General features: G+C 33.8%; 1 protein-coding gene across 1 annotated transcript in view; it reads right to left on the reverse strand.

Moving 5' to 3' along the window:
* LOC109843025 (zinc finger CCCH domain-containing protein 30) overlaps window positions 1,884–15,441 on the reverse strand; it is a 20,945-nt gene continuing 7,387 nt past the window's right edge. Inside the window, exons 2-4 of the mRNA XM_020411958.1 lie at window positions 3,447–3,659; window positions 3,246–3,370; window positions 1,884–3,162 (exon numbers count right to left, since the gene is read on the reverse strand). Of these exons, the coding sequence (XP_020267547.1) occupies window positions 2,058–3,162; window positions 3,246–3,370; window positions 3,447–3,659 (1,443 nt within the window). The 3' untranslated portion in view covers window positions 1,884–2,057. The remainder of the gene's footprint in view (window positions 3,163–3,245; window positions 3,371–3,446; window positions 3,660–15,441) is intronic.

Raw genomic sequence — 15,441 nt, forward strand, 5'->3', positions numbered from 1 at the left:
CACACAACCACTATATATATCAACATAATTAGTCATCTAGGGCTTGGTGCAAGGAGGATTTTTTTGATTGCGGCTGTCTTCATTGGCTGAACTTGTGCAAGTACGAAACGCAGGGGTGCAAAGGAATTGGTTTTTATTTTCTTCGGCTGGGGTGTGCAAGCGAGCAGAAGAAAAAGCGGCGTGCTTTGTGCAGGTGGGCGTGTGGCTTCGTGCTGCAGAAAATTGTAGAGATTTTGAGCAGTCCCTTTTAGGGTTTTGTGCATCCATTTGAGAGAGTTTTGTGAGGGATTTGAGAAATTATGTGAGGGTTTAGATTGAGTGATTGTAAACCCTAGTTGTATTCTCTTTTCTCTAGTAATAGATCTCCCCCTCCTTGCCCCGTGGACGTAGGCAATTTGTCGAACCACGTAAAATTGGTTGTCTCGCTTTTGTGTGATTTGTAATAGCTTACTTAGGTTCTCTCGACAGGTCAGTCCTAGAACTAATGAGAGGAAGAGCTAATATCTCACTTGGTTGAGATATTTTGCTTAAGGTTCTTGTTTCCTTTGTGAAACATGATTTTCTATTGCTACCTGACTCTCTTGTTGTGCTGCCGAAGTGTTGCCGAAATTTCCGCTGCGCGCAACATATTTGTCTTCTAAGTTCATACAATATGCAGCAAGCTAATATTTTTACTATGATGATGTTGTTCTTCTATTGACCAAAATAATCTTCTTTTTTCATACTGTTGATTCAACGAAAAACATGATAGATTGAGTTTGCAATATTAGACTCGATGTAGAGTGCCCTGTGATTTGCTTAGATGGTTGGTGTTGGTACGCTCTTGAGATAACTTGAGATAGAACAAAAGAGTGTCAAATTTGACGTTGGTGGTTGTCCACAATTGCCCCTCTGACGCCTAAGTAAGACTCTTGATGATTAACGTCAAAGCAATATGTATGCTAGTTAGTGTTTTGAGTAGGATTCATAGATTAAAGGTTGGTTGTGTCAAGCCTAGCGAAAGATGATCCAATCCCCTGCACCTAAGTTAAGGGCAACATATTTATAGGGATTTTCACGTGCAAATAAGGAAGTACACGTGTCCTAATGGCCGAGATAGTTATGGAGGGCTCTAACACGCCTTCTCTTTTCCTCCACATATTAACTAAGCTGTTCAACTTTTCTCATCGTGGAGGTTTTATTGTATATAGCCATTGTCTTAAAAGGCTTTCTTCCACTGTAAGTTTCTTCTTTAGGTTTACATGCCAATGCTAGCCATAAGAGGGAGTGAGGTTCACTTTCATTGTGGTTGGCGCACCTGTCCCTAAGGGGACAAGGACATGTGTCCTAGCCACGGCACGCGTGAGCCCCCCATGCGACTATGGCTAGCACTCCTCAGGCCTATAAAAAGAGGATGAATATTTATTTATTTCCCATAACACCCACACTTAGCCTACCAACTACGTCACAGCTTATGGACTTGGGATAGGCAGCAAAAGGCCAGTGACAACTGAGTTCATTTTTATTCGGGCACCATGCCTTGCGCTAGTCGGGCCTAGTCGTATGGCTGTTTTCCTTATTGGGAGACAATTTATTCAAATCGCATCATTCCTTAATACATGTTAGGAGATAGCAATCGATAACTAACCTTTTATGATTGGTAACCCCGATAACAACTCGGATCTAAACACTCAATAAGACGAACCTTCCTCTGCCAATGTGATCGCTAGGGTTTTTTAAAAAAAATAAAATAAAAATAAAATAAAAAGGTATTATAAAGAAATACCAATTTAATAATTTAATAAAGTTAAGAAAAGTACCCTTAACATTTATGATGCTTTTTCCTGCTTGTTTGTTATTCTCTAGTTGCCTCCGTGATTCTTCACTTCAAATACGTGCACTAATAAAGCTCAAAGCAAAACCTTTGATTCTCAAGAAAGGTACTGAGGACAAGATTATCGAGGAACCATAACAAACAAGTAGAACAAAAGCACCGAAGACAAATATTTACCGAAAAGAAAATAAGTAAATAAAAATTATTACAAAGGAAAGAAACAAATAAGAAGAACGCAGAGACGTCAATTCCTTCCAAACATTCCCCCCTCTAGTTTAATTCTTTTGGTCGTCCCGTTGTGCTGCTCAATCCGCTGAGGCGCCGATGACGAAGCGTCATGCTGGAACAAGCAGCTAGAGCCATGCCTGCACCCTCTCGGGGTGTTGAAGTAGGCGCACGGCTTCGAAACCTTTCCCATCTGATGATCCCTCTGATTTGCTCCCACTGGATCCATACCACTACCAAGACTACCGAAGAGCACTGGATTTTCTCGAGCTTCTTGCTTCTCTCCACCGTGTAGCTGAATCAAACTCTTGTAATAGTTGGCGTCCCTTACTGGAGGAGGAGCTCTCACAGGAGCTATGGTCGATAAAATATGCGGAGGTGGTGGAGGAGGACGATGAGGCATCTGAAAAACGTGCGAGGATTGCGGAGCAGACATCTGGGATGGTAGGGCCCGTGATGGCCCTGCAACTGTTGCAGTAACAACCGGGGGTGTTGCTGACCATGATGGTATAGCTGGTGATTTAGACACATTAGGCTGCAGTGTTGTTGCTCGTGATGGTGCAGCTTGTGTATTAACCACAGACTGAATTGGTGGCCGTGAATATGCAGCTTGTGCGGAAACAACAGGCTGAGATTGTGGAGGTGGAGTTTGTTGCGGTTGTGAGTCTCCATACTCTGAGGCCAACCTCTTCACCATCACTGGATCGCTTAAGATATTGATAAGCAATTCATGATCGATCAAGCTCCCTTCCTCGGAGCTCTTCATGATGGCTGTGAAAGCAGCAGATGCAGCAGCAAAGACATCAGGTTCTGCGAGGAGTGCAGCAGTGGCAGTCGGCGTGAGTGATGACGATGGTGGTTGCTCCAAACGAAGCAGATTAGGCATTGAAGATGCTGCACTAGACTGTGATTGTAATTGCTCGTAAGTGGATCTGAGATCTGCTAACGAGTTTTGTAGGGTTCCGTTATTTTGTAAATTATGCAACAGTGCAGGTAAATTGTTTGGTACAGACGACGTATCCAATTGCTCTACTCCATCCTCATCTTCAATCGCAGTAATAGGAATGGAAGGGGTGCAGGAATCATCAAAATGGGTAGCTTGGATGTCAGGAGTGACGAAAGGGCTGGATGGGTTTTTAGAGTAAGAACTAGAGCATTCGCAAAGTCAAATAAGAAAGACATGAATGGTAGTATGCTGATGGCTTACTTTAGAGGAACTGAAGATGGACGAGGATAGATTGCTTCAAGAACGCCAGATTGCCTCAGATTCTCTATGGCCACCTCTTTGCTTTCTTCTCCAGCAACCACCAGCCATTCTGAGTTCAAGATTAACTGCAAAAGGGAAGAAAAATTAGAAAAACTGATGCTTGACAAATTGCAGCTGAAAGGTCAGAGGAGAGTCGGTTACTCTTGGAGGGCATTGCCACTTGATGAGGGGGATTTGAGATATTTCTATTTTAGGGTGGTGGTACTTCTGAGGCGCTTCAAAACCAGGAGGTAGAGAATCATCTGAATCTGATAAACCTGCTGCATGCAACAGCCATGTAGCTTTCGCCTGAAGTTGATCTTGGGTTCCAAGTACAGATTGGGACGGAGCATCCTCAGATAGAAATAATCTCACCTGTCCAAGAAAAGGCAAGTGCTTAAGATCTATAAAGCAGTGGATGGGAAAAGTGGAGGAAAAGCAAAAGACGTCACGATTAATAATAAAAATGATGCAGGAAAGACAACTACATCACCAACAATGCTCAGGATATGTGAAAGCCTAAAGTACACTCACTAGGGTACTAAAAGGATCATAAATCTTATTAAGATCAGCTCATTGAGCTTTCTTTCTTTTCTAACTATTCATGAAGAAGAACATAATGAAGCTTATAACAGATGCAAAATGTTTGACATACAATTTGACGCACCATATTTTCAAAGAAGTTTATAATTCTGATCGTTACATACAAATGAAACATATTACCCTATAAATATTATATCAATACAAACGCAGAGTTTCATCAAGCATTCTGCATAGAAGGCTACCGTACAGAATATGTGACAGATCATATCTTACAAAACTAAGTTAATAAAGTGTATATTTCCACTTTTCATACCATACTGTAAGCCAATTATTGCAGTTTAAAAGAAAAACAGGAGAATTAAGATTCGGAACCAGTTCATACTCTCTAGCCAATTAAACCTCTATGAAGACTTGTGATAATGCCTGGATTCTGACAACATTGCAAAGAAAATAAAATGAGTTTTACGGGGTCATGAACTAGAAAAACTATTACATATGCCTTGATGAGCTGGGATTACAACAGCACAACTTGACTCGTAGAGATGAATGCATCCATATATTATAGCCAACCGTTGCATAGAGATGAATGCACCCATATATTACAGCAAAGTGTGTAAAAGTACGCTGCAAGCCTCAAGATTCATTGAGTGCGGCAGAAAGGAAAAATTGAAACAGAAACAGAAGTATCAGGTTCTTGCCACATGTCAAGCTGGATTCGGGAGGCAAACGTTATAAGGATGGTTTACCCACCAATAATTCCCAATATGTAAAGCAAGAGCGCTTGATGATATTTAACAACTATCAGGGAAGTGGTCATAATCATTTTGAAACCAAAAACATATAATAATGCTATGGTTCTCACCCACATTTACAAAAATCTGTTATTATAAGTATAAATGTGACGAGCTTTCCAACAGTTTGATGCTCAGGGTCTAATTTTTAATAGCGCTCCACAAATATTGTGCAGGTAGGAATGATGACAGAGATGAAGCGAACACTGAATCAAAAAGTAAAAGGTATTGATCAAGAAAATTTCTCATGGACTGCAAGTTAGCCAACTGATAGAAACAATTTCTCGTTACCTTTTACACATTTATGCTGAACCAGGGTTCTTAGAAACCATATCCCTCCTTTATATATAAAGAGAAAATGGCGGTACTCTTAAACGTACAGAAAATTGACATGGGTCTTATCAAAAAATTGACAAGTGGACACACCTTTTCCTATTAGAGGTGGCAAATGGACGCCTAGCCTTATACTCACTTAAGAATTTTCCATCAAATTAAAGCTATCCATAATTAAAATTTTCTAATTATAATCAAATATTTAGCAATCCTAAACAAATCATAACTATCCATAACTAGAAAAAAAATCTAATAATCATATTTTTAATTCTCCTTTTCTTTACATATAAAAGAAAATTAGTGGTTTAATATTAACCATACATCTAAAAAATTGCCACGTGTCTGTCCCTATTTGTTTAAAGACTAACTTTTACTAAACCTCCAACAAGTTTGGGTGTTTTATTACTAAGCCCCCAAAATTTTTGAAATTCACTAAGCAACAATCGTTCCTTTATATTAAGCCATACATCTAAAAAATTGTCACGTGTCCATCCCTAATTTTTTTAAGACTAACTTTTACTAAACCTCCAACAAGTTTGGGCGTTTTATTACTAAACCCCCAAAATTTTTAAAATTCACTAAGTGACAATCATTCCTTTATGTATGAAGAGAGATTGGTGGTTTATTATTAGCCTTACGGCCCTTACATATCAAAACATTGTCATGTGGCCCCTCTTAATTTTTTAAAGCTTAAATTTTACTAAACCTCTAATATTTTGGTTGTTTTGTACTAAGCTCCAGAACTTTTTGAAACCCCCATAATTGTAATGGATGCCTACATAATGGTGTTACCCCATAATTGTAAATTTGTAATGGACGCCTAGCCTTATATTCACCTAAGAATCTTCATCAAATTAAATCTATCAATAATTAAAAATTTTTAATTATAATCAAACATTTAGCAATCTTAATCAAATCATAACTATCCATAACTGGAAAAAATTCTAAAAATCATAATTTCCATTCTCATTTTCTTTACATACAAAAGGAAATTAGTGGTTTAAAATTAACCATACATCTAAAAACTGCCAGGTCTCGTCCCTAATTTTTTAAGACTAACTTTACTAAACCTCCAACAAGTTTGGGTGCTTTATTACTAAACCCCCAAAATTTTTGAAATTCACCAAGTAACAATCGTTCCATTCTATATAAAGAGAGATTGGTGGTTTATCATTAGCCTTACATATCAAAACACTATCATGTGGCCCCTCTTAATTTTTTAAAGCTTAAATTTCACTAAACCTCCAATATTTTTGGTTTTTTGTACTAAGCTCCAAAACTTTTTGAAACCCCCAATAAGTTAGAAACTCTCAAGAAACCTCCATAATGTTTTGATGTTTTATAGTTACCCCATAATTGTAGATTGATATCTCTCAAAATCAATGTGTACTTCTCAAAGCATTCTTAAATCATTCCTATTTGCAGATTAACCTATAAAAGTACAAAAAAACCTCTGAAAAATTAGACAAATAGAAATATTCCCATTAAAATATGAAATTACAAATGACCCCCTAAAAATCTAAAAATTACAGCCGACCCCTTTTAGATTCCAAAAACTATAGACAACTCCCTAAAAAATTTGAAAACTACAAACAAATCCCTAAAAAGTATGAAAATTACCAACAATACCCTTAAAATACTAAACATTACAAACAACCCCCTAAAAATCTAAAATTATAGAAAAGCCCTTTGAAAATATAAAAATTACAAGAAGACCTTGAAATGTCCAAAATTACAACAAAAACCCCTAAAAATTTTGAATATTACAAATAGCTCACTATAAAAAGCGAAAATTACAAACAACAATTATTCAAGTTTTCTATCAAAAATTATTGGGGGTTAAGTGACAATTAAATTTTTTTAATACAATTCATAATGAGCATAGCCAAAAAAGAAACTTATAGAGAATAAAGAAATAGGATATACAAAGTAAAAGACCACATCCACCTGTGTGACCACAGGCATAATGCTCGTTACGTTTGAAAGCAAACCAGCAAGGATAACTCAATAAAAAAAGGATCAAACTACGCATTCAAAAAGGACATGATGAATTATATATTAAGCCTTGTTTTTCATTCTTTTTAATTTACATATTGAAGGATACTGTTTAAAGTACCATAGTCCAGATTATAAAGAATGAGCAGATATTCAACATGATTTAGGGATTCATATCTATCCAACTTCGTATGTCATAGTCATAACTCTATATCATTAAGTGAAATCTCAAAATCTTTCCATAGCATCAAATCCATAAAGTAATATTATATGTAAGCATTGTTCTTCGTAAAGACAGATGTATTCAGATATGATCATTAGAAAGACACATAATTATAGGCAAGGTACACACAGTATGGCAAGGTATGAGCACGCAGATATGCAAGATCTATAAAACCTAGAGCATATAAACACCATGGACATAACAATTATGTTTGTATGACGTGGAACGGGATTTGATTTGAGATTTTGGTTCCGTCCCAAAAACTAAAGGAGGAAGAAGATGAACCAGGAGCTTTCATTTTGTTGGCCAAAGAAGAGGGATATTTGGAGTTTTCTGTTTTGGTGAGTTGGGTCATCTTTTTGTCTTTCTGTGAATGTGAAGAGGCTAGAAGCACACGGGTATCATTTCCTTGAAACTAAACTATGAGAGGGAACACACATGCTTTGCTTTTTCCCCCTCTTTAATTGAAGGGAAAATTGTGTCAATGCCCCAAAAGCAAAATCTTCATATGCTTCAGCCCCTTTAACCTTTTCTAATATGGTTCAACCCTTAAATTCGAAATATATGTTCTACAGCCCTCTTTTAGCAACCATTACCTCCTCTATTCTTTCATATTACGTCTAAAAGCAAGTTGAACGAGACTTAACATGAACCGAATTAAATTAGACTTAACATGAACCAAATTAGACTTAACATGAAATAGACTTTCATGTTAAGTCTAATTCGGTTCATGTTAAGTCTAATTTTATTCCTTTTAAGTCTAATTTAAATCATATTATGTCTAATTCAACTTGTTTCAAGTCTAATTTAATTCATGTTAAGTCTAATTCAACTTGTTTTAAATCTAATTTCATGTTAAGTCCAATTTGATTCATATTAAGTCTAATTTAATTTCTTTTAAATCTAATTTAAATCATGTTATGTCTAATTCAACTTGTTTTAAGTCTAATTTAATTGGACTTGCATGAAATTTGACTTAAAAAGAATTAAATTAGACTTAAAATGAACCGAATAAATCTAATTTAATTCCTTTTAAAGTATAATTTTAATCCAATTTAGTGTTAAGTCCAATTTAGTTCATGTTAAGTCCAGTTTGATTCGTGTTAAATCTAGTTTGGTTCGTGTTAAGTCTAGTTTGGTTCGTGTTATGTCCAATTTAAATTATTTTAAGTCTAATTTAAATCTTGTTAAGTCTAATTTAAATCATTTTAAGTCAAATTTAATCCACATTAAGTCTAATTCAACTTGTTTTAAGTCTAATTTTATGTTAAGTCCAATTTAATGTATATTAAGTCTAATTTAATTTCTTTTAAGTCTAATTTAATTTCTTTTAAGTCTAATTTAATTTCTTTTAAGTCTAATTTAAATCATGTTATGTTTAATTTAACGTATTTTAAGTCTAAAAATAAGTTGAATTAGACTTTACATGAATCATGTTAAGTGTATTTTAACTTATTTTAAGTCTAAAAATAAGTTAAATTAGACTTAACATGAATCATGTTAAGTATATTTTAACTTATTTTAAGTCTAATTTCATGTTAAATCTAATTTCACTTCATGTTAAGGCCAATTTGATTGTTGTTAAATCTAATTTAATTCATTTTAAATCTAATTTCATGTTAAGTCCAACTTGATTCGCATTAAGTCTAAATTCAGTTCATGTTAAGTCTAATAACAGTTCGTGTTAAGTATAATTTCATATTAAGTCTAACTTGATTCGTGTTAAGTCTAAATTCAGTTCATGTTAAGTCTAATAACAGTTCATGGTAGATCTAGTTTCATGTTAAGTCTAACTTGATTTGAGTTAAGTCTAAATTCAGTTCATGTTAAGTCTAATTTCATGTTAAGTCTAACTTGATTCGTGTTAAGTCTAAATTCAGTTCATATTAAGTCTAATAACAGTTTATATTAGGTCTAATTTCATGTTAAGTCCAACTTGATTCGTATTAAGTCCAATCTCAGTTCATGTTAAGTCTAAATTCAGTTCATATTAAGTCTAATATCAGTTCATGTTAAGTCTATTCATTTTACGTCTAATAATAGTTTATGTTAAGTCTAATTTCATGTTAAGTTTAATTTGATTCATGTTAAGTCTAAATTCAGTTCATGTTAGGTCTAATTTCATGTTAAGTCCAACTTAATTCGTGTTAAGTCTAAATTTAATTCATGTTAAGTCTAATAACAATTCATGTTAAATCTAATAACAGTTCATGTTAGGTCTAATTTCATGTTAAGTCTAACTTGATTCTTGTTAAGTCTAATTTCAGTTCATGTTAAGTCTAAATTCAGTTCATGTTACGTCTAATAACAGTTCATGTTAAGTCTAATTTCATGTTAAGTCCAACTTGATTCGTGTTAAGTCTAAATTCAGTTCATGTTAAGTCTAATAATAGTTCATGTTAAGTCTAATAATAGTTCATGTTAGGTCTAATTTCATGTTAAGTCCAGCTTGATTCGTGTTAAGTCTAATTTCAGTTTATGTTAAGTGTAATTTCTTTCATGTTAGGTCTAATTTTAATCATGTTAAATTTCTTTTTAAGTCTAATTTAAATTATGTTAAGTCTAATTTAACTTTTTTAAGTCTAATTTCATGTTAAGTCTAATTAAATTAGACTTAAAATAAGTTGAATTAGACATAACATGATTTAAATTAGACATAAAATGAATTAAATTAGACTTAATATGAATTAAATTAGACTTAACATGAAAGTAAACTTAAAACAAGTTGAATTAGACTTAACATGAATTAAATTAGATTTGTAACAAGTTGAATTAGACATAACATGATTTAAATTAGATTTAAAAGGAATTAAATTAGACTTAACATGAACCGAATTAGACTTAACATGAAATAGATTTTCATGTTAAAGTTTAATTCAACTTGCTTTTAGACTTGACATGAAAGAATGGAGGAGATAATAACATTTTGGGGTTTTTTACTTTTTATTCTCTGTCTATGCTTAGTTGGCAGGTAATAATTGCTAAAAGAAGGGTGCAGAACATAGATCTCCAATTTAAGGGCTGAATCACATGGGAAAAAGTCAAATGGGCTGCAGCACATAAAGATTTTGCTTTTGGGGCATTGACACAATTTTCCTTTAATTGAAAGAAGAGATAAAGAATAGATGAAAGACCAACGAGATAAATTAAGGCTAGATTAGACTGGTTTCACACACAAACATGAAACTTGGAAGATAGCTTCACGGCTTGGCAAATCACATGCCCACCATAGAAATTCACAAGCTAAAAATCTTAGGTTTACTCATAATTTTTCTCATAAACCAAGTACAATGAAAACCTACAACCCCTTATATTGGGTCTAGTGTCCCATCTCTAATAAAATTCCAAATACAAATAAACTTCTAATCCTACTACAATTAAATCCCAAATAACTCTATTCTAATAGAATTAAACGTCAAATCAAAGTCCTAGAATTTAAATTCAAACCAAACTCTAAATCCTAATCAAAGAAAATTCAAACATAAAATTTGAATTTCAAACAGCCCTATCTACTATTATCTTCATCAAATAAAATCTTTGAATTTGTCCTGTATCAAAGTGAAATGAAGACGAAATGTCATAGAAAAACAATCATATCACTCTAAAACCTCAATATTCATGAAAACACAATCATATCACTCTAAAACCCCAGATCATAAAAAGTATGAAAATTAGACACCATAACCACCAAGAAGACAAATACATCCATAGGATATTTGTGAGCTATATAGACACGTCACCTATAATATGTTTCATTATTTCTAGGAGCAGCTATGTCTGACATATCGTAATGATTAAGTATATCCTGCATGTGTCAGCGTCGACCAAGCATTGATCACAGACACAGGGGCCTCCTTAGTGAAATACAAGCTATAATTCATAAACTACTTCGCCATTTAGAGTACAAGGCTAAGCATTGACCTCATTTGATAAGCTTTTGTAAAAAATGTTATAAAGAGTTTGCTTAACGTCACAATCAATATTTCTCCAAATCTGGTCTGCTTACCAGGAGTATTTTCTACCTGGATGAAGTTTGCAGGTTGGACTCGAATATAAAGTCTTATACAACTTCATTACTTTACCAATAACCATGACTGAGGGCTACCCTGACTAGTATGATTGCATGGTTAAACTTTATACTAGTATACCCATTATATTTAAATCAATGATGATCATAAAATCATAATAGAGATGTATTTTACAACTTTCTGACCAAGACAAATAGAACTCCTTATCTGATCCCTATCCAGTACCCATATTGTACCTCACAACTTTTAGACGTATTTCATCAATCCAATGACACAACTGCATGAAGGATCTTTAATAAATATTGGTAAGCACTTTGTCTATAATTGCAAACACTTGAAGAATTGGGGTATGTTTATGTTTTGAATGTTTGTGCATATTTTCCTCAAGGTAAAGGATTTTCAAATAGAAAAAAGACAAAGGGAGGAAAGAAAATGTCTCAACATTTTAATATGCAATACAAAAAAGATGGCTCTGGATTATAGTGATAAATCATGCTATTCACATGTTTTACAAGGTTTTACCTTCTAGGAATCAACAACCTTAAACTCCTTACTCCCTAAAATCTACTCCCTTTCAAATTTCAGCCATAATCTAAACACAAAACAGAAAAGTAAACAAACCTAGAAGAAACTTCTGAAATATTTATCTTCTGCAAACCTCTGACAAGCAATGATCTTTACTGCGTCTTAAGTAAAAAATCACAAGGAATAAGAGGCTTCATATTTGAGAAATGATTTCAATGTTTGATCAGTCCGAAACTACGAGGCATTTCAAAATAGAAGCACCTACAAGTAATATATTGAATATGTAATTTTACATTCTAGCATTTACCATGTATAAATTTAATAACCATACAAGAGTAAAGCTATTATGAGCTATCATCTTATAACATATTTTCGAGCATTTGAATTTTCAAGATCAATAGCAACGTCAAGTGGATTTGGGTTATTCCTATTTATTTCAAATGAGAAGCTGGAAACAAGACACAGATATTGGCTAAAGTTGATAGATTTTACAAAAATTATGTCAAATCTTTGTAGACATTTCCCAGCATTTGGCCCAAGTTTGCACTGACCAAATTTTTTAGTATGAAGAGATCAAATGTACATTCTCTACTTAATCTAGAAGACACATACCAAAATATTTAAAATGGAAGATCTAGACAATGACCAAAAATGAAAATTTGATCATCTGTGGAAGAAATGATGGGTGGAAACAACAAAGGGTACTGGGAAGACATGTCATGTAAGCAGGGTATAATGCCAGACAGAATAATCTAGGAGCAAGTAAAGAAATTTATGAATAGCGTCGGACATCTAATTTCTGTAAGAAGGGAAGGGGAGAGAGAGAAAGGAAGGGAAATACAGCTGGTTATGAGCTTAGGAGCACAGAAATTTCAGGTCTCTTTTGATTCAAGATATGGAGAATTATAAGTTTAAAAACTAACTAATTCTATTTTGATACTTGTAACAAAATGATTGATTCCTTTCCCTTCAAATTCTTCATTTAGTTTGTTGTACACGAAGTCAACTGTCGCCATTTTAGCCGTGCTATAAAACTTAACTCTTTTGAGTAAAGTGAACTTAGAACTCAATCTATTCCAGTGAATACCGACAAATGAGAAGACAATCTTCAATTGTGATAAATTAACCCTGCGATCCCATCTAACACCGTAACTGATAATCCTAGGTTAACATTTGGCAGTTGCAGGTAACAAATTGTCCCAATGAGGCTGTGAAACAAAGAGAGTTGAACATTGGTGCATTCTGTCATTGTATACGGTGTAGGTAACAATTTAGTTATATCACGTCAAAACTGCCACAAGACCCCATTAGTTTCTTAAGTCTTAAAGGGAAAGGATAAATTATTCAATAGCATTTTATTTCAAAGCATATACGTTGGAAGGAATAAGCACAGCAAACAGCTACATGACAATATTTAGATTAATATTTCTCTCCACAGTTTACTAGGATAAGTAAAAATGTCAGTGAATTTGGTCCATGTTCGATTAATAGAGAAATGTCAACAGGCTAAGAACAAGTTAACGTATCATTGGCAAGTTGTTATGACTTATACTATTAGTAGAATAGTAGGAGTTCACACAAAAAATTAAAAAAATTTAAAAAAAGCTAGAAGCCTAGCACAAGAAAAAGAAGTAGACCATTAAAAGTTCCGAGATGCATTTTATTGAAATTGTTGTTAAATCATTCTATATGCCCCGACATGTCATCTTTACCCCTTAGTGTCCCATTCTTTAGTACATGTTAGCGCAAGTGTGAGATTTGACCCGATATATTACTAGTCATGGTGATTTAATTATCTCGCTCATTTATTTGGATTTTATTTCATAGTATCTGCTCTAAGCTATCAGCACAAAAAATACTATAAATGTTTTTGTTCTTGTTATTCTATAAAGGTTTTTTGTTTGACATTGGTTTTCTCACTGCATTTCATGAATATAAGTTGCCTTTATTACCTTCACATTTGGGTAAAATCAGGTAAAATCATTTTTTCCTGATAGATCGCATTCATGACTTTGCACTTTAAATTAAATCATTGATATTTAATCTCAAATCTGAATGACAGTTTTTTATAAACAAGAATAGGTCTGAAGAATAGCTTTCCAAGGAAGTTCCCTTCAGACTATAAGAGGTAGAGAAGAATAAATTTCTTCTCCAAACCCCACTGTTTGTTCATTTTGGAATTCATCAGCATTCAATAAAAGTTACAAACAATCATTAGCATTTCAAGATCAAGAATATACACCCTTTGAGTTGTCAATGTCCAGTTCTCAGTTTTAGACCATTGAGAATGTGTAGGACAGATTGAAGTTCAAGGGAGAAAGACAGATCGAACATAAGGATTTTGGAAAGTTATACAAGACATTCAATCAAAAAAGTTTCTGGCCATATTCTTCTTCTATTCCCAATGCCCACAAGGTTTTCCAAGGCAGTATTGCAGAAAGAGTTGAAAGTGGATATAGAATGTGTGGCTTGATATAGAGCAAATGGAGGGGAAACAATAGCATCTATGTTCCAAGTGCATTTTTACTGCAATTACTTGGAATCTGTGTAGCATGAATATTGGATTTTGTCATAAGGTAATATTTACTGCTGCCATCGGAAGCTTTAAGATATTAAGTAAATTTTGGGAAGACAACTCCAACTTCTTAGTTTTGACTGGATTGAATTTTATACAAGAGTTGTATGCAGCTTTGATCTAACAAACAGGAATTGTAAGCTATGCAAAATGATGTGCTTAATTAATTTACATAGTAGAACACATTACTCAATACTTTGAGAAGGCAGTTAATCAAGTATAAAATCATTTTCAGACTTCGAGCGTGTAAGACACTTTCAATTTTGTCAATCAATTTTGAACTAGATTTTTCCAATTATTAACATTTGAACTTATGTTACATGGAGCCATTAAATTATAGTCGTATTCTAAGTAATGAACTAGAAGAGATAAGGTCAGTGGACCCTAAAACTGACAATGCTAAAAGAAAACCCAACTGAAGATTCAGTCCAATGCACATCTCGAAAAACTGGAATCGTTTAAGAAATTAAAGCACATTGTTGCACTCATGTCTTTAGCTGAAAACGCAAGTACAGACAACAACAAAATAATTCTCAGACTTTGCTCAAACAATCCAATCATACTAGATATCACCCATAAAACAATAGGAGACCTTGCATACCTAGCAACTACAATATTCTATGTGAATTTCAAAGACTTCTCATTTCCTAGACAGGTAAATCCAAATGGGATTTATGATGAGACGGTCCAGGTACAGTGGAGAAGTTAAAATCCATCTTGCATTAAGTCACCAAAACAGAGGCAAACAACGTGAAGTAAATTTAAGTGATTATAACAGAATCCACTTTTACAAGGGTAAATTTAAATGATTATAAATAGGATCAGCTTTTACATGAATTAGCACTCTCTGGAGAAAAGGCTTCAAAAAAAATGATGGTTACTTCTGACAATGTATCTAGAGAGAATAAGATAGGTTGAAATTTTAACATTGCCATCAAACAGATCAACAATGTTATACGAGTATAGACATTATGATTGTAGATGTTGAGAGTGTAAACTGAACCAAAAGGCTTGGGAATTGAATACCACAGAAAGAAGACTGCTTTACGAGTCTGGCTTCAACAAGAGAATCTGGGAAAACATTAGACTGCTGAGTGTTACAATTAAAAAATAGAATGAAGTATATCAGCCAACTTATCGGCTG

This window comes from Asparagus officinalis, chromosome 5, assembly GCF_001876935.1.
Source record: "Asparagus officinalis chromosome 5, Aspof.V1, whole genome shotgun sequence".
Classification (NCBI taxonomy): Eukaryota; Viridiplantae; Streptophyta; class Magnoliopsida; order Asparagales; family Asparagaceae; genus Asparagus; species Asparagus officinalis.